Genomic DNA, 20603 nt, shown 5'->3' with positions numbered 1-20603 from the left:
CATCAAGTATACGGTATTCCTGGTGGAAGAAGGATATATTGGGCCTCATTCCGAGTATGGAGGTAGTCATGACTACCTCCCATACCGGTACCGACTCCGACTTGGTTCAATGGGGATTTACCGGTGTAGTCCGACCTTTGCGGGACCGGTAAATCCCCATTGAAAAATCCTTTCCCCATTCCCATTTGAGCCCCTGTAGGGCTCAATGGGAATGGGGGAGTAGCTAATAAGGGTACCTCAATTTGCGGTACCGTTATTAGCTCTGAAGTCCCTTAACGGGTCCCGTCAATAGCGCCTGGTCAGACCAGGCGTTAAAGGAGGGACCCACTAAGGGACCTCAGAATAGGACGGAAAGGGTTTACCGGCACCGGTGTCCTTACCGGTGCCAGTAATTCCTCTGTGCTCAACTCGGAATGAGGACCAATGATTCAATTCCGTCATGTACATGGGTGCTACTACGATTCGAGTTTCAAGTCAGGGGCAAAGGCTCCATATAATGGGGCTAGATATCGTCTGGCCTGTGAGTCTATAAAAGGGCCCGTATTGAGAGGGATACCACACCATTTCTTGGTCATGATGGTAAGTTGAGTGGTTAGGACATTCCCTTATGTGTTTTAAGGTGAAGATCCAGGTTTTGAGTGCCTTCTGGGAAGCCATGTATTCTTTGCTGTGTCTAATGCGGGGGGGGGGGGGCATTGTGAGTTCCACAAAGTTGGCACCAGCATTGAGTAGGCAGATCCTCCGATCCTGGCTGAAATGAAGGTGGGTACCACTAGGAAGAGGGCAGTGCTTGACCTTAGGGTGCGAGTCGGGTGGTAAGGTGTAAAAGTTTTTGTAAGAAATTGGGGCATGCTTTGTGCACTGCTGGGTGAGTAATGCATAGGAATTTGAAGGTGATCCTTTGTCCAATTTGGGTGCGGAGAGCAGGTGAGATATGGTCCCTTCATCAGAATGCGAGAAGCAGTCTGGCAGACGAGTTTTGGACTCTTTGGAGTTTGTTTTGCTGGCAGGCCAGTGCGCCTAGGTAGAGGGAGTTTGCATAATCAAGTCTGGAAATGACAATGGACATAATTGCAGGCAGTCTGTTGGGGTAGGCGAGGAAAGGGAAGAGGCGCTTCAGGAGCCAACAGTGGAAATGACAGGATTTGGATGCATTGTTGATGTTGTGAGACAGAGTTAGGTCTGAGTCCATTATGCAGCCGAGGTTTTTAACAGTGGTGGTGGTTGGGGGATGTGAAAGGAGGCCGAATGAGGGTGGCCAGGGATTCGGTTGGGGAAAAAGAGCGGTTTTGCCGCATACCAAGATCTCCATTTTATCTGGGTTCAGAAGGAGATGGTTAGTCGTCATCCAGCGGTCAGTGTCTGTGAGGCAAGCTGCTAGGTCATGGTGAGGGTGGGTGGTTGATTTAGGAATTGTCAAGATGATTTGTGTGTCATCCGCATAGTTGTAGCAGGTGAGGTTGTGTGAGCGAATGATCCTGGGTAGAGGCGTCATATAAAGTTTGAAGAGAAGGGGAGAGAGGCAGGTCCTTTGAGGTACTCCAGTGTTTGCTGGGTGTGCAGAAGAGAGAAAAGGGGGGGGAGAACTGTGATTTGCTGTCTATTAGTGAGGAATGAGGCAATCCAGGGAATCAATAGACAGCAGTGACCAGTGGCACAACAGCCATTGGACAGATTGCGTTTCAACCCCCATTCCACCTCCCCCTGAAATTATGGGTTATGTGGACTAGGCCTGGATGACCTACAGAGCCGTAGCAGGACAGGCACAGACAATAAAAAGTGCCTTCGGCTGAGCAGTTAACAAAGTACTGGCAGTTACTAATGTAAATGGTTTCATTGTTAGCACCTGGATTTGTATGCATACTTGTTTAGGCCTTGGGATGGGGGTTAGTACTTGCATGCCAGGAGAGTGATTTCGTAGAGGGTGGAGGGCTAGAGGACAGCTAATTCTCACAGCATTTCTTAAGTGTGTGGTATCAGACATGAAGGAGAGAGTTACCTGCATGTAAGATTGAAGCTACACTAGAATAGTCTCATTAGAATATGTAAAGTGGTTTGAGGCCACCACACAAGTGTGTCTGCCCCTTGCCCACAGTCTCTGAAGTTAGCCACTCTCCCAACATTTGAAGGTTTAGCCCCCTCGAAGTTTTATCCTAGTTGCACTACTGGCAGTGATACACCTTACTCACTGCACCACTCATCAAAGTGCCACCAGTGGTGTTGGTATGAGCTTAAGGTGGTGGTGGTTCTTGCCTTTTGAATCCATATTGCTACCTCTTTGAGCACCCACGCCACTGTAGGCCTACCCATTCAATATCCAGGCCACCAAGTGCAGGGTCTAGAGTGCCTTCTTGGTCAACTGAGGAAATCACAGCTAGGGAGGACAAGGACAAGTGCCCGCTTGAGCAACATACTTGTCAACCATAGCAATTTGGGCAGTAGGCTGCTGCTTTTTATGCAGTCCAACTGCCTACAGATTTCAGTGTCCAATCCTAATCAGGCCCTGGTAGCGCAGCGTCACGCATTCAGAAGATGGGCGTGTTAAATGGCCCATTAATTTGATCGATGTATCCCGGACATCAGATGATGTGAGGGAGGAGCAAGAAGCATGTGCCAAGGGCAGGGACGTCATCAGGGCCTATCAACCTTTTCAGTTCAAACGGCCTATGAGCCCTGAGGATGCCCAATGTAGCCAGCTAGCAGTCTCATAACACAACAATATATTTCTCTATCTTGCTTTTGTTCTGGGGCTTGCCTGACAAGCTGCATTTGCATGAGCCCTTGCTACCATCATTTCCCTTGGGGTATACAGAAGTGTTATCACCTCGTTGCCTTTTCACACTAGTTCCTCCACAGCAGGCACTTGTTGACATAGAAGCATGTATAGCTGTTCAGTGGGTATTTGATATTTCAGCATCCTGCTGCCTGGCCATCTCGTGATAATCGGTGGCTGTTAACCCCCAGATGTATTTCTTTGTCATTCCTCTGGGTAAAATTGATGTGACATTTCCTGTGATGTCACCACCATGCCACTTACTATTTTTGAAACGTTAAGATTCCTACAGATTTCTGGTCACTGAATGTTGACATGTATGGAGCAAGGCTGAGGAGGAGAGGAAACCATATACCCATCTGTTCTCTGAGAAGGTACTGCTTGTTACTTGCAGAGAACGAAATAACAGGCCGAGCGGGGAGTATTCTTTACAAATACATTTCAAAAAGGTCAATATCAAACATGGAGAAAGGACTTGAGTGTAGGTGGTCCTCCATGTTTGATTGAGTAGGGATTGGGTAATAACTGTCTCATGAGACGGAGACCCATGTAATTAGGACTGTGACGAGGATGACAAACGAGTAGGTATGGCATCTGCGGTCACTACAACCCTCCTCCCCGCTGGCTACATGATGTTCCAAATAACGGTCTTTCTGCTGCAGCACCACTTCGGGGTATTCATAGTACTGCTTGGAGCCTGCCACATCCCTAAGGGAAGATCTTGCCCTCAAAAGGAAAAATGTGCCCTACAAAATGAGAATAATCCCCAAAAATTAGGTCCTGCATCCTCAAAAACCAGAAAACTCCCTGCACTCTCCACTTTTCGCACCTTGAAACATTTGTGTATAGGCGCGTTACAAATGCCATATCATATCATATCCTGTGCCAGGTACTGTGTTATTATCGAGCACTCTGGAAAACAGATGTAATGGCCACCACACACTAAAGAGGCCTATGCTTCTGAATGCTGATAGTGCATCACACTATCAAGAAGGCACTAAAGAATATGACAAGCAGCGCATCAAAAAGTTTCAGGAGATACATCAGCTGATGAGATCTGTAACATTGGCACGTGCCAGTCCTTCAGGCATAAAATTAGAGGGACCAGGTGATTTCAAGCAGTGCTTAATTTGTAAAGAAAAAAGAAGTCCCAGGGACGAAATTAGTTCTAGTATGCTTGTGACACATTGGGGTGGGCAGCTCCACACCACTGTTGCCGCAACTATAGCTGTTCTCCACAGTGTCAACATATTTGGGATTAAAGCTACAGCTCACAAAGGCTCATTGAGGTTGATGGATAAACTAACTATGGCAGGTTTACAAATACCAATCAACATAACACAAAATAAGATAACAAACTAGTTGTGTCTTGAAATTAGACACGTTTATTTAAGTGCTTCTTTAAACACAATCATCTGAACATTTTGATGGAGTTCTTTAGTTGGAAAATGGAATGTATTGACTGTTTAGCCACAGAAAACAGAGCCGACATACTTTCCTCCAGTCTCGGCAGAAAAAAGTCGCGAAGTTAAGCAAAGTCGCGAAATTTGATGTTTCGAAAAAATGAAAACATCGAATTTCAAAATGACCGTGTTTATTTTGAGATCATATCGCCAACTTTGGGGCATTTTTAAAATTAAAATAGGGGTGGGGTGGGGTAAGAGAAATAGTTAAGGTGGGGCAAGTGGGGGGCCGCGGGAGCTCTCCCCCCCACATTTTAACACACACAAAAAACATTGTCATTTCGAAAAGCGATGTTTTCACGTACATCTCTTTCCTCCAATGGACTGAAGGAGTGTGTGCATGGGCAGCCAGCATTGCCACCTTCCAACTCATTGCCAAGTCAGTGTAGGTCCTCGGGTTCATGAATTACAATGAGCCAGCCCAGGATGCAGAGATGCGTGGCCAGTGCACACTTGTGTCGCTTGTTATGTGGCTACTACTGAGTGACAGACAGATAAAATAATAAAGTTGCCAAAACACCACATCATAATCAAACTCTGGAATACTAAGTGCCAGAACTCATAGAGCCCTGGCAAACACGCCCACAAATTAAGCACTGATTTCTGGGCACCAGGACAGCCCTTTTCCATCACTGGTAATTCTTTTTACAAGTTATTGATGTCAGGTGCATAGGTCCAGATGGTTCAATTGAAGCTAATGAAAAAAACACAACCCAGACATTATATTTTTGTTAGCCTAAAGCCCAGCTAACTCCATGCCCTTGTGACATGGAGTTATCTGGTCACCTTAGCAGATACAGTGACAGCAAATAGCAGAACAATAAACTGAACCTTAACCTCTTCAGGGCGGCGGCAGGACAATGTAAGGTAATATTAAATCATTCACATTGGGTCCCTAAGGGGTAGTACCAGAGCCCACAATTGCTGGGAGGAGGGGACACTTGTGACCACACCCCCTCCGCCCAGTGATGTGTCGCCTGTACTCAAGATGGCTGCCAATCGACCTCAGGAACATGTAGCGCATTGCTTTTTTTACCTGTCTTTAATCTTTTCACACATTCAAAATAAAACATATTGCTTCAGTGGGTGGGGGAGTTTGAAGAAGCAGTACATCCTGCAGCCACTTTCCAGACTTTTCTGAACCTCGGGGAGATAAGAGTAAAACGACAGAGGTTGGGGGGGGCAGAGGAGGGAGACAGGTCAGGAGGTGCATGGGCGGAGAAGGGTTAGAGAAGGGTGAGACTGGGCAAATGAAACAGGAGCAGAGAAGGGACAGAGGTCCGGAGATGCAAGGGTAGGGAAGGATTAGAGGTCAAAGGATACAGGGGCAGAGTAGTGAGAAAGGCCAGAAGATTCAGGGGTAGAGAAGGGATAGAGGTCAAAGGATACAGGGTAAGAGAAGGGTGAAAGGTCAGGAGATTCAGGAGCAGAGAAGGGGTAGAGGTCAAAGGATACAGGGGCAGAGAAGGGAGAGGGCCGGATATACAGGGGCAGAGAAGGGAGAAAGGTCAGGAGATTCAGGGGCAGAGAAGGGGTAGAGGTCAAAGGATACAGTGGTAGAGAAGGGAGAAAGGTCAGGAGATTCAGGGGCAGAGAAGGGGTAGAGGTCAAGGGATACAGGGGCAGAGCAGGGAGAGGGCCGGATATACAGGGGCAGAGAAGGGAGACAGGTCAGGAGATTCAGGGGAGAGAAGGGGGTAGAGGTCAAAGAATACAGGAGCAGAGAAGGGAGAGGGCCGGATATACAGGGACAGAGAAGGGAGAAATGTCAGGAGATTCAGGGGCAGAGAAGGGGTTGAGGTCAAAGGATACAGAGGCAGAGAAGGGAGAAAGGTCAGGAGATTCAGGGGCAGAGAAGGGGTAGAGGTCAAAGGATACAGGGGCAGAGCAGGGAGAGGGCCAGATATACAGGGACAGAAAAGGGAGAAAGGTCAGGAGATTCTGGGGCAGAGAAGGGGTAGAGGTCAAAGGATACAGGAGCAGAGAAGGGAGAAAGGTCAGGAGATTCAGGGGTAGAGGTCAAAGGATTCAGGGGCAGAGAAGGGATAGGGCTGGATATACAGGGGCAGAGAAGGGAGAAAGGTCAGGAGATTCAGGGGCAGAGAAGGGGTAGAGGTCATAGGATACAGGGGCATAGAAGAGAGAGGGCCGGATGTACAGGAGCAGAGAAGGAAGAAAGGTCAGGAGATGCAGGGGCAGAGAAGCGGTCAAGGTTAGAGGACGCAGGGGCAGAGAAGGGAGAGCGATCAGGAGATACAGGGGCAGAGAAGCGGTCGTGGTTAGAGGACGCAGGGGCAGAGAAGGGAGAGAAATCAGGAGATACAGAGGCAGAGAAGGAGTAGAGATCACATGATACAGGAATAGAGAAAGGAGAGAGGTCACAAGATACAGGAGAAGAGACGTGGAAAGGTTGCAGACCCCGTAATTATGATGTCAGGTTTTGAGGGCTGTAAAATGCTAGCAATGAGAGGGAGGAGAGGGGACACATAGTTGGAGCCCACATATTACCAACATAATATTTTAGCCTCTAGATTGGCCTGAGGAAGCATCCTTTGTAGTCGGTCCAGTGACCAATAGTTCCCTCCTTTGCATAAAGGAACACTTGACTCTTTTCTGAGCTGAGATGAGAGGAGGGGCAGAGTTCTAGTCTAGTCGGGGGTCGTTCAAAGACAACACACGACAGAGAGGTCAGGAGATACAGGAGCAGAGAAGGGGCAGATAGCGGAGGATACAGGGGCAGAGAAGGGAGAGAGGTCAAGTGGCATAGGAGCAGAAACGGGGTAGACGTTGAGAATACAGGAGCAGAGAAAGATGAGGGATTAGGAGGTACGGGGCAGAGAAGGGAGAGCTGTCAGGAAATGCAGGAGCAGAGACGGGAGAGAAGTCATAGGATAAATTGGTAAAGAAGGGAGAGAAGTCATAGTATAAATGGACAGAGAAGGGAGAGAAGTCATAGGATAAATGGGCAAAGAAGGGAGAGAAGTCATAGGATAAATGGACAGAGAAGGGAGAGAGGTTAGGTGATACAGGGCCAGAGAAGGGAGAGCGGTCAGGAGATACAGGGCAAGAGAGAAGGGAGAGAATTCATAGGATAAATGGGCTAAGAATGGAGAGAAGTCATAGGATAAATAGACAGGGAAGGGGGAGAAGTTATAGGATAAATGGAAAAAGAAGGGAGAGAAGTCATAGGATAAATGGGCAAAGAAGGGAGAGAAGTCATTGGATAAATAGACAGGGAAGGGAGAGAAGTTATAGGATAAATGGAAAAAGAAGGGAGAGAAGTCATGGGATAAATGGACAGAGAAGGGAGAGAAGTCATTGGCTAAATGGACAGAGAAGGGAGAGTGGTTAGGTGATACAGGGGCTGAGAAGGGGTAGAAAATTATAATGGCAAAATCAACATTTTTCCTACAACTCATTAACTCCCCAAAGAACCGACCTAAGGAGCTTTTTGCCATAGCAAAGAATTTAACATCCCCTGAATCTGTTTCACTTTGGCTACCCCATCTCTTAACTTCACAAATTAGTTTATAATCTTTTTTTTATAATAAAGTTAACTCTATTCATTTGAATATTGATTTGAAAATGTGTAATTCACTAACCTCTCTTAAAAAAATCTGACCTTTCAACTGTGCCTCCTTACTAAAGTGTCATTTCATGTTCATGCCAGTGAAATCGGACGACATCGAAATTATAATTCAGAAGCGTAAACCTAGAAACCACGATTATGATGGTATTCCAGCTCATCTGGCAAGACAACAAGACTCATATCTTAAAGACTTTTTGACAGATTCTGTGATTGCCTCATTGTCTCAGGGAAGTGTGCATCGAGAACGTAAGAAATCTTTTTTGACCCCGTTACTAAATAAATCGTCTTTAGAACATCAAGTTCTCTCAAATCATCGCCCCATTGCTGGTCTGAATTGACCATCAAAGATTGTGGAAAAAGTCATAACTATACAGTTCCGGAGTTATCTGGAGAAGAATTCTATTCTTGACATTTTCCAATCTGGACTCAGACCTGGACATGTTTGGGACGACATTCATAGGGCCGTCGATGAAGGAGATTTTAGCAGGTTAATCATGCTCGACCTATCAGCGGCCTTTGATGCGGTTAATTTCAGGCAGCTGCTGACTAGACTTTCTTTGGCTGCTCGGGTCTCAGAGAGAGCAATGAAGCGCTTCCCTTCTTTTTTGTTAGATCGAACCTAAGCTGTTAAATTGGGAACTTTTTACTCTGTCATTCTTCCTGCTCTATGCGGAAGATTGCCCCTGGGGTTGCCCCTTCCCTCAATGCTGTTTAATATTTAATCAGGACATTCATGGATATCTTCACTAGGTTTGATCTGAAATATTATTCCTATGAAGATGATACACAAATTGATGTCAAATTAAAATCCTCATGATATGATATGATATGATATGATATGATATTTTATTTATAGCGCGCCCATACACAAGTGTTTCAAAGCGTGATGAGGCAAGGGAGGACAAGACAACGATCTTACTAGGCCCAGTCACATTGAGATCACGCGAGTGCAGGGGAGAGGGAAGGGGGAAAGTGCAAGGCACAGGGGAGGATTGGAAAGTGCAGAACACGGGATCAAAACAATAGTAGTGTGGCCAGCAGGTGGCAAGTGCAAGAGTTAAGCACAGACAATGGGTGTCTAAAAAGTGCAGGTAAGGGGACTGCAGGGTTGCATATACAGACCCAAGTGCAAGGGTTGCCAGGAGGCAGTGCGTGTATGCAGCTGGGTGGACAGGGACCTGGGCCCGGATTCTGAGGGCAGCCAGCTGCCCAGTGCAGTAACAGACAGATCAGCAGGGGAGAGGAAGAGAGAAGGGAGAAGCAAAGAGGAAGGTCTTGAGGTGCTTCCAGAACCGAAAATGGTTTTCCTCAAGTTTCAGAGGCAGGGAGGCTGTTCCAAAGGGATGCCCCAGCCGAAGAAAGAGATCTACCACCAACTCATTCTTTGGAGAAGCGAATGACCCTGAGGGAGTTGGAGGTGAAGGAGCGAAGAGCTCGAGTAGGAAGTTATTTCCGAAGGGAGAGTTGAAAATATTGCGGACCTAGGCCCCAGAAGGCCTTGTGGACAATGCAGAGGGTCTTGAACTTAATCCTTGCAGCCACTGGGAACCAATGAAGAGATTTCAGGGTTGGAGAGATACGATCCCTGGGCTGGAGGCCAAGGACAAGTCGTGCAGTCCTGTTCTGGATGAGTTGCAGAGGGCAGATAGTAGCAGATTTAGAAAGAGGCTGTTACAGTAGTCCAGCCTGGAGAGAACCAGAGCTCTACAGACAGTGAGCTTCTGGGGGAAGGTGAGGAAAGGAAGAATACCTATGAGGAGGTGCAGTTGGTAGTTTAACTTCTTAGAGATGTCAGAGATGTGAGGAGAAACGGAAAGTGTTGAGTTGAAGATGACCCTGAGGTTCTTAGCCTCCAGGTGGTAGCAGGAAGAGGGCCAAGGGAGGCCGGCCAGAGAGTGACAGGAAAGGAAGGTGCAGGTGTGCCGATGAGGAGGTTCTCCATCTTACTGGCATTAAGGCAGAGGTTGTTGGCGCCATACCACTCCTGGATTGCAGACAGACAGTCAGAGATGAGGGAGGGAGACGAGGTGGCAGAGGGGAGGATGAAAACGATATGTTATGATATGATAGTTTATTTATATAGCGGCTATACACAATTTGTTTCAAAGCGCTTCAAGGCAAGGGAGGGAACATGGGAAAATACAATGACATTCTTACAGGCCAAGAACAGTAAGGATGTGAAATTAACTATCGTACTCGGCCTGTATGTGCATAGAGGAATGTAAGGGGAGGAGGGGCGGAGATAGGAAAAGGGAGAAAGGGAGAGGAGGAGAGAACAGAGAGTAAGCAGTCACAAAGAGTTGAGAAGCAAGAGGGGAGAGTGAATACAATTGCAGAAGTCAGAAGTCAGTAGTAACACATAATGTTGCAAGCCAGGATACAAGATGAAGATGGGAACAGCATGATTCAGGGCCACCATGAGTACAAGATGCAAAGGAAGTCCAGCATGAGAGTTGAGAAAGGGTGACAAACCGTGAATCAATGAAATCCATAAAAGTCAAATCCAGCATTGGCCACAAGACGGTGATGGTGAAACCAGAATGTATCAGGACAGACTCCTGCAGAAGTAGGATGGAGGGGCATGGGTGGGGGAGCAGGGTAGCAGAATCAAGGAAAACAGGCAACACCTGTGTGCAAGAAGGGGGGAGGCAGCACAAGGGAACAGCACGGGGGCAAGAGGGGTGGGGATGACCTGTGGGGAAAGAGGGAGCAAACACATGTTGGTGCATGCTTATCTGCTGTCTGAGCAGGGGGTCGGGCCCTGGGTCGTCCTGGTCCAAACAGGAATTGCTCTTTTCTTTGCCTGCCCTTCGCTTCGGACACCCAGGCAAGAGACACCCTTGATCTAAGAGTTAAGAGCAGGAAGGAAGAGGCAGGGCTAAGATGGTAGGTGGTGCTTAGGCCAGGTGACTTAAATCCACTTGCACCTGCTCCAAATCTGCAAAGGAAAAGAGGCTGGAGGGCTCCTTAAGTAGGGAAAAAGAGCGGCAACCAGGAAGGCACAGGTGGGCGGGGCTTGCTAAGTGGGGAAAAAGAGCACCAACCAGGAAGACACCAGGTGGCCGGTGCTTAGGTCAGGTGACCTAGATCCACTTGCACCTGCTCCCCATCTGCAAAGGAAAAGAGTCTGGAGGGCTCCTTAAGTAGGGAAAAAGAGCGGCAACCAGAAAGGCACCAGGTGGGCGGGGACTGCTAAGTGGGGAAAAAGAGCAGCAACCAGGAAGGTACCAGGTGGGCGGGGCTTAGGCCAGGTGACCTAGATCCACTTGCACCTGCACCCCACCTGCAAAGGAAAAGAGGCTGGAGGGCTCCTTAAGTAGGAAAAAAGAGCAGCAACCAGGAAGGCACCAGGTGGGAGGCGCTTGCTAAGTGGGGAAAAATAGCGGGAACCAGGAAGACACAGGGTGGGCGGGGCTTAGGCCAGGTGACCTAGATCCACTTGCACCTGCTCCCCATCTGCAAAGGAAAAGAGGCTGGAGGGCTCCTTAAGTAGGGAAAAAGAGCGGCAACCAGGAAGGCACCAGGTGGGCAGGGCTTGCTAAGTGGGGAAAAAGAACCGCAACCAGCAAGGCACCAGTAGGGCGGGGCTTAGGCCAGGTGACCTAGATCCACTTGCACCTGCTCCCCATCTGCCTAACAAGCTGAGGGTCATCCACATAGCACTGAAAGTTAGAGCAGAGAGCAGCAATGCGGTGGGCAAGATGTGCCAGATATTGGTTGAAAAGCCAAGGAGAGAGGTTAGACCCCTGGGGAACACCACAGGTAGAGAGTGAGATAGAGGAAAGAAAGGATCCAAGTTGGACCTGGCAGGGTCAGTTGGAGAGGAAAGAGGTCAGCCAGGTCATCAGAGGTCATCTGAAGCTATTGATCGAATTCTGGGCTGTGCCAATGCAAAAAGAAGTAGGATGCTCGAAAGAATACGCCAACTTAATTCTTCAAAAACCAAGGTTATTGTTTTTGGTCCAAAAACACACTGATTGATTTTCATGCCACAATTCCTTGTCCTGCCATTTTTGAAGTTACATCCTCTTTCGTTTGTAAGGTAAAAAATCTAGGTTCTATATGGCAGGCATCTCTGGGCTGTACTGCTCATGTTACTGAAGTTATTAGATCTGTTTATTACCAATTTAGGTTACAAAAACCTGTTCTGCCATTTGTCTCTGAACTACACTGTACTGTGGTTGTGAGGACAATGGTCATTTCTAGGCTTGATTATTACAGCACCCTTCTTTTAGGAGCGCCACCGAGTCAGTTACATCGACTTCAAGTGGCCGGGAACACTGCAGGCAAACTGGTACGTCATCTTTCAAGAACTCTATCTGTTTGTTTGCATTTCAAGAAGCTACATTGGTTGCCTGTCCAGAAATTAATGGAGATCAGGTCCCGACGACTAATATATAAATGTATTCATGGCATGGCGCCCAGTTAAATGGTTTCTAAAATCTGTCTATATCATCCATCTCGCTCTCTTCGCTCGATCGGGCAAAATTTGTTAGTTGTTCTGCTTTCTCAATTTGCCTTCCGGAGCGATCAAATGTTTTTTAATTAAGGGTCCCCGTCTCTGGAACACAGTCCCTGCTGAACTCCCAAACACCTGCTCTGTCACTCTTTTTTCAGAAAAATTGAAGACCCACCTGTTTCAATAACTTCTACATTCGTATTGTTCTATGCGGTGTCTTTAGGAATTTAACATCTGCGCCTAGACACAGGTTTCTGATTGGCTCCGTGAGGAGATACGCAATATAAATTTCAAATCAAATCAGAGGTCAGAGGATACAGGGGTAGAGAAGAAGAAGAGGTCGGGAGATACAGTGGGCAAAGAATGGAGAGAGGTCAGAAGATACATGGCACTGAAGGGGTAGAGGATACAGGGGCAGAATAGGGCGAGAGAATGGGTAGTGGTCACAGGATATGGGGTAGAGAAGGGCTATAGATCAAGAGATACAGGGGCAGATGAGAGGTCGCAGGATGCAGGAGCAGAGAAGGGAGAGGGGTCAGGAGATATAGGGCACAGAAGGGGTAGATGATACAGGGGGATAGAGGGGGAGGTCAGGAGATACTGGCGCAGAGGAGGGAGAGATGTCAGGGGATACACGAGCAGAGGTGGGGCAGAGGTCAGATACATGGGCAGTGAAGGGAGAGAGGTCAGGAAATACAGGGGGTAAAGAAGAGAGAGGTCAGGAGATATGGGTCAGGGAACAGGTAGAGGATACAGGGGGAGAGAAGGGAGTGAGGTCAGGAGATACAGGGGCAGAGAAGGGGTAGAGGTCAGAGGTAAAGAGGCAGTGAAGTGAGAGATGTCAGGAGATACAGAGGCAGAGAAGTGATAGAGGTCATATGATACAAGAGCAGAGAATGCAGAGAGATCAAGAGATACAGGGGCAGAGAAGGAGTAGAGATCAGAGGATAGACAAATGATACAAGGCCAGAGAAGGGGAGGATACCATAATATGAAGACTTAATTATGAAGCCAACCATCGCTTCACAATCAGAGAAGCAAAGGCAGAAACATAAATGATTGAGGGGAATAGAGAAGGAGCCTAGAAGGAGATCCAGAGCAGAAAGCAGAATCATAGAAAAAGTGTAAAAGAATTCCAGAGACTAAAGCAAGATAATGAAAGAGTGTGAAGGAAGTCCAGAGAAGAAAGCAAGACAATGAGAGAGAGTGCAGGAAGTGCAGAGAAGAAAGTAAGACAATTAAAGAGTGTAAAAGGAGTCCGGAGCAATAAGCAAGGTAATAAAAGAGTCTAGAAGAAGTCAAGAACACAAAGCAAGATAATGAAAGAAGGCAAAAGAAGTGCAGGGCAGAAAGCAATATCATGAAAAAGTGTAAAAGAAGTCCAGAAACGAAAGCGAGAGAGTGCAGGAAGTCCAGAGAAGAAAGCAAGACAATGAAAGAGTGTAAAAGGAGTTCTGAGCAGTAAGGAAGGTAATGAAAGAGAGTAAAGGAAGTTCAGAGCAGAAAGCAAGATTATAAAAGAGTAAAAGAACCGAGAGTAAGATAATGAAAGAGTGTACAAGAAGTCCAGCACAAAAAGCAAAATGATAAAAGACAGTAAAGGAAGACAAGAGCAGTAAGCAAGATAATGAGAGAGAGTAAAGGAAGTCCAGAGCAGAAAGCAAGATAATGAAAGAGAGTAAAGGAAGTCCAGAGCAGAAAGCAAGATAATGAGAGAGAGCAAAGGAAGTCCACAGCAGAAAGCAAGATAATGAAAGGGTGTGAGGGAAGTCCAGAGCAGAAAACAAGATAATGAACGAGTGTAAAGGAAGTCCAGAGCAGAAAGCAAAATAATGAGAGAGAGTAAAAGAAGTCCAGAGCAGAAAGCAAGATAATGAGAGAGAGTAAAGGAAGTCCAGAACAGAAAGCAAGATAATGAAAGAGAGTAAAGGAAGTCCAGAACAGAAAGCAAGATAATGAGAGAGAGTGAAGGCAGTCCAGAGCAGAAAGCAAGATAATGAAAGAGAGTAAAGGAAGTCCAGAGCAGAAAGCAAGATGATGAGAGAGAGTAAAGGAAGCCCAGAGCAGAAAGCAAGATAATGAAAGAGAGTAAAGGAAGTCCAGAGCAGAAAGCAAGATGATGAGAGAGAGTAAAAGAAGTCCAGAGCAGAAAGCAAGATAATGAGAGAGAGTACAGGAAGTCCAGAACAGAAAGCAAGATAATGAGAGAGAGTGAAGGCAGTCCAGAGCAGAAAGCAAGATAATGAAAGAGAGTAAAGGAAGTCCAGAGCAGAAAGCAAGATGATGAGAGAGAGTAAAGGAAGCCCAGAGCAGAAAGCAAGATAATGAAAGAGAGTAAAGGAAGTCCAGAGCAGAAAGCAAGATGATGAGAGAGAGTAAAGGCAGTCCAGAGCAAAAAGCAAGATAATGAGAGAGAGTGCAGGAAGTGCAGAGAAGAAAGCAAGATAATGAGAGAGACTAAAGAAAGTCCAGAGCAGAGGGGTAAATGGTGGAAACAAAGAGAGGAATAAAAAACAACTAGGAAGGACATCTTGAAGGGTGGGAGAAGAGATAACCGGAAAGAGGGGGGAAAGCCACGTGTATTGAGGTAATGGGGAGGAGAGGAAGAAGGGCAGAGCAAATGGTAGGGTGGGCAGGGGAGACAGACATTGGCAGAGTGAAGAGAATGGAAGAGGGAGCAAATAGCAAGCGGGGAAGAAGAGAGGGCGGGGATAGCAAGAGAGCGGAAGGTGGAGAAGGAGAAAAGGTAGGAGAGACGGAGCAATGGCGGCAAGAGGAGACCAGGTGGCGTTGCTTAGTGGCTAAGTTGGTGGCTGCGTGGCCAGGACGCCAGAGCTCTAAACACGGCTTGCTCACGTGACACGCTTGTACTGTAGCTCTAAGCCTCATGTCTTTCATCGTCCCCAAAAACGCGAGAGCTTAGAAACAGACGAGATGCCAGTATTAAGCGCTATATCAGAAGCTGGGCATTGAATAAATATAACAAAGCGCTGGAAAAGTGGGAGTAGAGGAGGGGGGGGGGAAGAAACTCAGTAGGGGCAGAACAGGAGGGGGGAGCTAAAGGGAGGAGGAAATGGTGGGGTGGGGTAGGTGACAGAGGGTGTACTGAGCAAGGAAGCCTAAAGGTATGAAAAGTAAGGGGATTGGAGAAGAGAACAAGTTGGGTATAGAGGATGAAAGAGAGCCTGGGAGAAGAGGGACCAAAGAGGAAGAGAACGAGTGTAAGGGAAACAAGATGGGACTAGTGCCAGGAAGGCAATGGGGAAGGGAGTAGAGTTCGGGGGGTGCCAGGAAGACAATGGGGAAGGGAGTAGAGTGTGGGTGGTACCAGGAAGGCAACGGGGAAGGGAGTACAGTTCGGGGGATGCCAGGAAGACAATGGGGAAGGGAGTAGATTGTGGGTGGTACCAGGAAGGCAATGGGGAAGGGAGTAGAGTTCGGGGGATACCAGGAAGGCAATGGGGAAGGGAGTAGAGTGTGGGTGGTACCAGGAAGGCAATGGGGAAGGGAGTAGAGTTCGGGGGATGCCAGGAAGGCAATGGGAAAGTGAGTAGAGTGCTGGGATGTCAGGAAGGCAATGGGGAAGGGAATAGAGTTCGGGGGATGCCAGGAAGGCAATGGGGAAGGACGTAGAGTGTGGGTGGTAACAGGAAGGCAATGGGGAAGGGAGTAGAGTGTGGGTAGTACCAGAAAGGCAATGGGGAAGGGAGTAGAGTGTGGGTGGTACCAGGAAGGCAATGGGGAAGGGAGTAGAGTTTGGGGGATGCCAGGAAGGCGATGGGAAAGGGAGTAGAGTGTTGGGATGTCAGGAAGGCAATGGGGAAGGGAATAGAGTTTGGGTGGTACCAAGAAGGCAATGGGGAAGGGAGTAGAGTTCGGGGGATGCCAGGAAGGAAATGGGGAAGGGAGTAGAGTTTGAGGGATGCCAGGAAGGCAATGGGGAAGGGAATAGAGTTCGGGGGATGCCAGGAAGGCAATGGGGAAGGGAATAGAGTTTGTGGGATGCCAGGAAGGCAATAGGGAAGGGAGTAGAGTGTGGGTGGTAACAGGAAGGCAATGGGCGAAGGGAGTAGAGTTTGGGGGATGCCAGGAAGGCAATGGGGAAGGGAGAAGATTTGAGGGATACCAGGAAGGCAATGGGAAAGGGATTAGAGTTTAGAGGGTGCCAGGAAGGCAATGGGGAAGGGAGTAGAGTTTGGAGGATACCAGGAAGGCTATGGGGAAGGGAGTAGAGTTTGGGGGATGTCAGGAAGTCAATGGGGAAGGGAGCAGAGTTTTGGGGGTTGCCAGGAAGGCAATGGGAAAGGGAGTAGAGTTCGGAGGGTGCCAGGAAGGCAATGGGGAAGGGAGCGGAGTTTGGGGGATGTCAGGAAGGCAATGGGGAAGGTAGTAGAGTTTGGGGGATGCCAGGAAGGCATTGGGAACGGAGTAGAATTTGGGGATGCCAGGAAGGCAATGGGAAAGGGAGCGGAGTTTTGGGGGATGCCAGGAAGGCAATGGGAAAGGGGGTAGAGTTCGGAGGGTGCCAGGAAGGCAATGGCGAAGGGAACGGAGTTTGGGGGATGTCAGGAAGGCAATGGGGAAGGTAGTAGAGTTTGGGGGATGCCAGGAAGGCATTGGGAACGGAGTAGAATTTGGGGATGCCAGGAAGGCAATGGGAAAGGGAGTAGAGTTCTGGGGTGCCAGGAAGGTAATGGGAAAGGGAGTAGAGTTTTGGGGTGTCAGGAAGGCAATGGGGAAGGGAGCGGAGTTTTGGGGGATGCCAGGAAGGCAATGGGGAAGGGAGTAGAGTTTGGGGATGCCAGGAAGGCAATGGGGAAGGGAGTAGACTTTGGGGGATGCCAGGAAGGCAATGGGAACGGAGTAGAATTTGGGGGAGGCCAGGATGGCAATGGGGAAGGGAGTAAAATTTGGGGGAGGCCAGGATGGCAATGGGCAAGGGGGTAACTTTTGGAGATGGGAGATAGGGATAGAGGGACAGTGGGGAGTAGCCAGAGAGATGAAGGGAGAGAACGAAGCGGGGAGAGATACATGGGGGATCCACTGGAAAAGGGATAGGAATGGTGGCTTTGGGGCAGGCGGGGGTAGAAGTCGACAGCTAGAAGGAATTATTAAAGGAGACAAGCGTGTAACCAGGGAGACAGGAGGGATACAAGAGGACAGAAAGGAAGCGAGGGGGCGGGCAGATTTAAGTTAAACTTTGTAGGCTATTAACATACATGCCAGAAGAATGGTGAAGGCCAGGCACCGCGACAGAGTGCCTTCCATGGCGGCAATGGGTTCGGCGGGGTGGGGATCTCCAGAGGGTAGAAATCGTCAGTGCTAGATCCAAAAGATCTGGATTCGAAATCTGGCTTCTTCAGATCCGCAACGGTGTGATCCTGAGCAAGTCACCGTGTCTCCGTGTGCCTCTTTCCCGTCATCTAATGAACTGCTCCGGTCTCTTCAAACAGCCGTCACCCCCGTATGTAAGTGGCACCACACAATCTGGGTATTTGAATAAAGTGAGCGGTGCTGGAGTAGCCCCTGCCTGTCCTGCTGCCTCGAGAGAAAGTCCTGCAGCGGCAGCTGACTCCTTCGCTCCTCCTCTTCTCCGATAAAAGGAGGAAGCGTAACCTGAAATCTCAGCAGATCATGCAAGCGCCCCAATTGCCCCCACCCCCGCAGCTTCCTCCGGAGAAGGCTGCCTGCTGGGAAGTTGCACAAGGCATTGACGAAAACAGTCATGGGGACACTGTGACTGCTGACACCTGCTCACATGACCTGGAGGGAGCCCATCTTTTGGAACCGTCACTTCTGCCACTCACCCTCGAGGGGGGGCGCACGTGATTAAACACCTGAACCCCAGGGAGCAGTGTCGGTGAATACAGAATGGCCGTGCTGGCAGGGATCACAGCTACGCTCTCCCACTGCCACACAGGTCACATAGGAAAAAGAGAAGCTCTCCCATTCCTACCCAGAAGTCACAAACACCAGGGAAGCTCTCCCATTCCTACCCAGAACACACAGGCACCAGGGAAGCTCTCCCATTCCTACCCAGAACACACAGGCGCCAGGGAAGCTCTCTGAGAAGGATAGAGAACTCCTGTGTGACAGCTTCACAGGGTGCAGGGAGCACAGCGACGCTCTCCCACTGCGACACAGGTCACATAGGAAAAAGAAAAGCTCTCCCATTCCTACCCAGAAGTCACAGGTACCAGGGAAGCTCTCCCATTCCTACCCAGAAGTCACAAACACCAGGGAAGCTCTCCCATTCCTACCCATAACACACAGGCGCCAGGGAAGCTCTCTGAGAAGGATAGAGAACTCCTGTGTGACAGCTTCACAGGGTGCAGGGAGCACAGCGACGCTCTCCCACTGCGACACAGGTCACATAGGAAAAAGAGAAGCTGTCCCATTCCTACCCAGAAGACACAGGTACCAGGGAAGCTCTCCCATTCCTACCCAGAAGTCACAAACACCAGGGAAGCTCTCCCATTCCTACCCAGAACACACAGGCACCAGGAAAGCTCTCCCATTTCTACCCAGAACACACAGGCGCCAGGGAAGCTCTCTGAGAAGGATAGAGAACTCCTGTGTGACAGCTTCACAGGGTGCAGGGAGCACAGCGACGCTCTCCCACTGCCACACAAGCCACATAGGAAAAAGAGAAGCTCTCCCATTCCTACCCAGAAGACACAGGTACCAAGGAAGCTCTCCCATTCCTACCCAGAAGTCACAGACACCAGGGAAGCTCTCCCATTCCTACCCAGAACACACAGGCGCCAGGGAAGCTCTCCCATTCCTACCCAGAACACCAGGCACCATGGAAGCTCTCCCATTCCTACCCAGAAGACACAGGAATTAGGGAAGCTCTCCCATTCCTACCCAGAAGACACAGGCACCAAGGAAGCTCTCCCATTCCTACCCAGAAGACTCAGACACCAGGGAAGCTCTCTGAGAAGGATAGAGAACTCCTGTGTGACAGCTTCACAGGGTGCAGGGAACACAGCAATGCTCTCCCACAGCCACACAGGTCACATAGGAAAAAGAGAAGCTCTCCCATTCCTACCCAGAAGACACAAGCACCAGGGAAGCTCTCCCATTCCTACCCAGAAGACCAGAACAGTTCTCTCACTGAAACCCAGAACACAAAGAGACAAGATGAGCACATATGGCACACACAGACCAGAGGAGCTCTCCCACAACCACCCAGAGCACATGATGAGCAGAGAAGCTCTCTTATGGGCACATGGAGTTCTTAAGCATCAAACAATCTCTCTCACTGAAGCCCAGAACACACCACAGCACCTAATCTAGGAAAGCTCTCACACAGCCACGATCAACCCAGAGCAAACGGACACCAGAGAAGCTGACTCTCCGCCACCTAAATGCCATGACGACCGGAGGAGCTCTCTCACATCTAGCAAGACCACATGGAGGCCAGAGGAGCTCCCTTATGGCCACCCAAACCCTACGGAGATCAGTGATGCTCGCACAGCCACCAGACCACATGGAAACCAGAGAAGCTCTCTAAGCCACCCTATTTATATGAACACAGATGACCTTTCTTACATCTATCCGCAGCCCAGAAACAAGAGGAGCTTTCTTACAGGCATACAGAGTACATAAAGACCAGGAGAGCTCTCTCACCACAGCCCACAGTACATAGAGACCAGAGGAGCTTTCTTACAGGCACCTATAGTACATAGAGATCAGTAGTGCTCTCTCACCACAACCCACAGTACATAGAGACCAGAGGAGCTCTCTTACAGGCACCTATAGTATATAGAGATCAGCAGAGCTCTCCCACCACAACCCACAGTACACAGAGACCAGAGGAGCTCTCCCACATGCACACATGGTACATACATACAGACCAGCAGAGCTCTCTCACCACAACCCACTGTACATAGAGAACAGTGGAGCTCTCTTACAGGCACCTATAGGACATAGAGATCAGTAGAGCTCTCTCGCCACAACCCACAGTACATAGAGACCAGAGGAGCTCTCTTACAGGCACCTATATTACATCAGATCAGCAGAGCTCTCTCACCACAACCCACAGTACATAGAGACCAGAGGAGCTTTCCTACAGGCCCCTATAGTACATAGAGTTCAGTAGAGCTCTCTCACCACAACCCACAGTACACAGAGACCAGAGGAGCTCTCTCAAATTCACATATGGTACATACAGACCAGCAGAGCTCTCTCACCACAACCCACTGTACATAGAGACCAGAGGAGCTTTCTTACAGGCACCTATAGTACATAGAGATCAGTAGAGCTCTCTCGCCACAAACCACAGTACATACAGACCAGAGGAGGTCTCTTACAGGC

At 48.8% G+C, this 20603-nt stretch overlaps 1 protein-coding gene across 1 annotated transcript in view; it reads right to left on the bottom strand.

Moving 5' to 3' along the window:
* Positions 1-17884, bottom strand: part of CD68 (CD68 molecule) — a 149305-nt gene extending 131421 nt beyond the window's left edge. Inside the window, exon 1 of the mRNA XM_069644405.1 lies at positions 17504-17884. Coding sequence (XP_069500506.1) covers positions 17504-17552 — 49 coding nt within the window. The 5' untranslated portion in view covers positions 17553-17884. The remainder of the gene's footprint in view (positions 1-17503) is intronic.
* Positions 17885-20603: the final 2719 nt, after the last annotated feature.

The sequence above is a fragment of the Ambystoma mexicanum genome, chromosome 1p, assembly GCF_040938575.1.
Source record: "Ambystoma mexicanum isolate Mex_15411 chromosome 1p, UKY_AmexF1_1, whole genome shotgun sequence".
In the NCBI taxonomy this organism is placed as follows: Eukaryota; Metazoa; Chordata; class Amphibia; order Caudata; family Ambystomatidae; genus Ambystoma; species Ambystoma mexicanum.
Note: the sequence above shows the minus strand (reverse complement) of the source record. Positions and strands in the feature narration are given on the sequence as shown.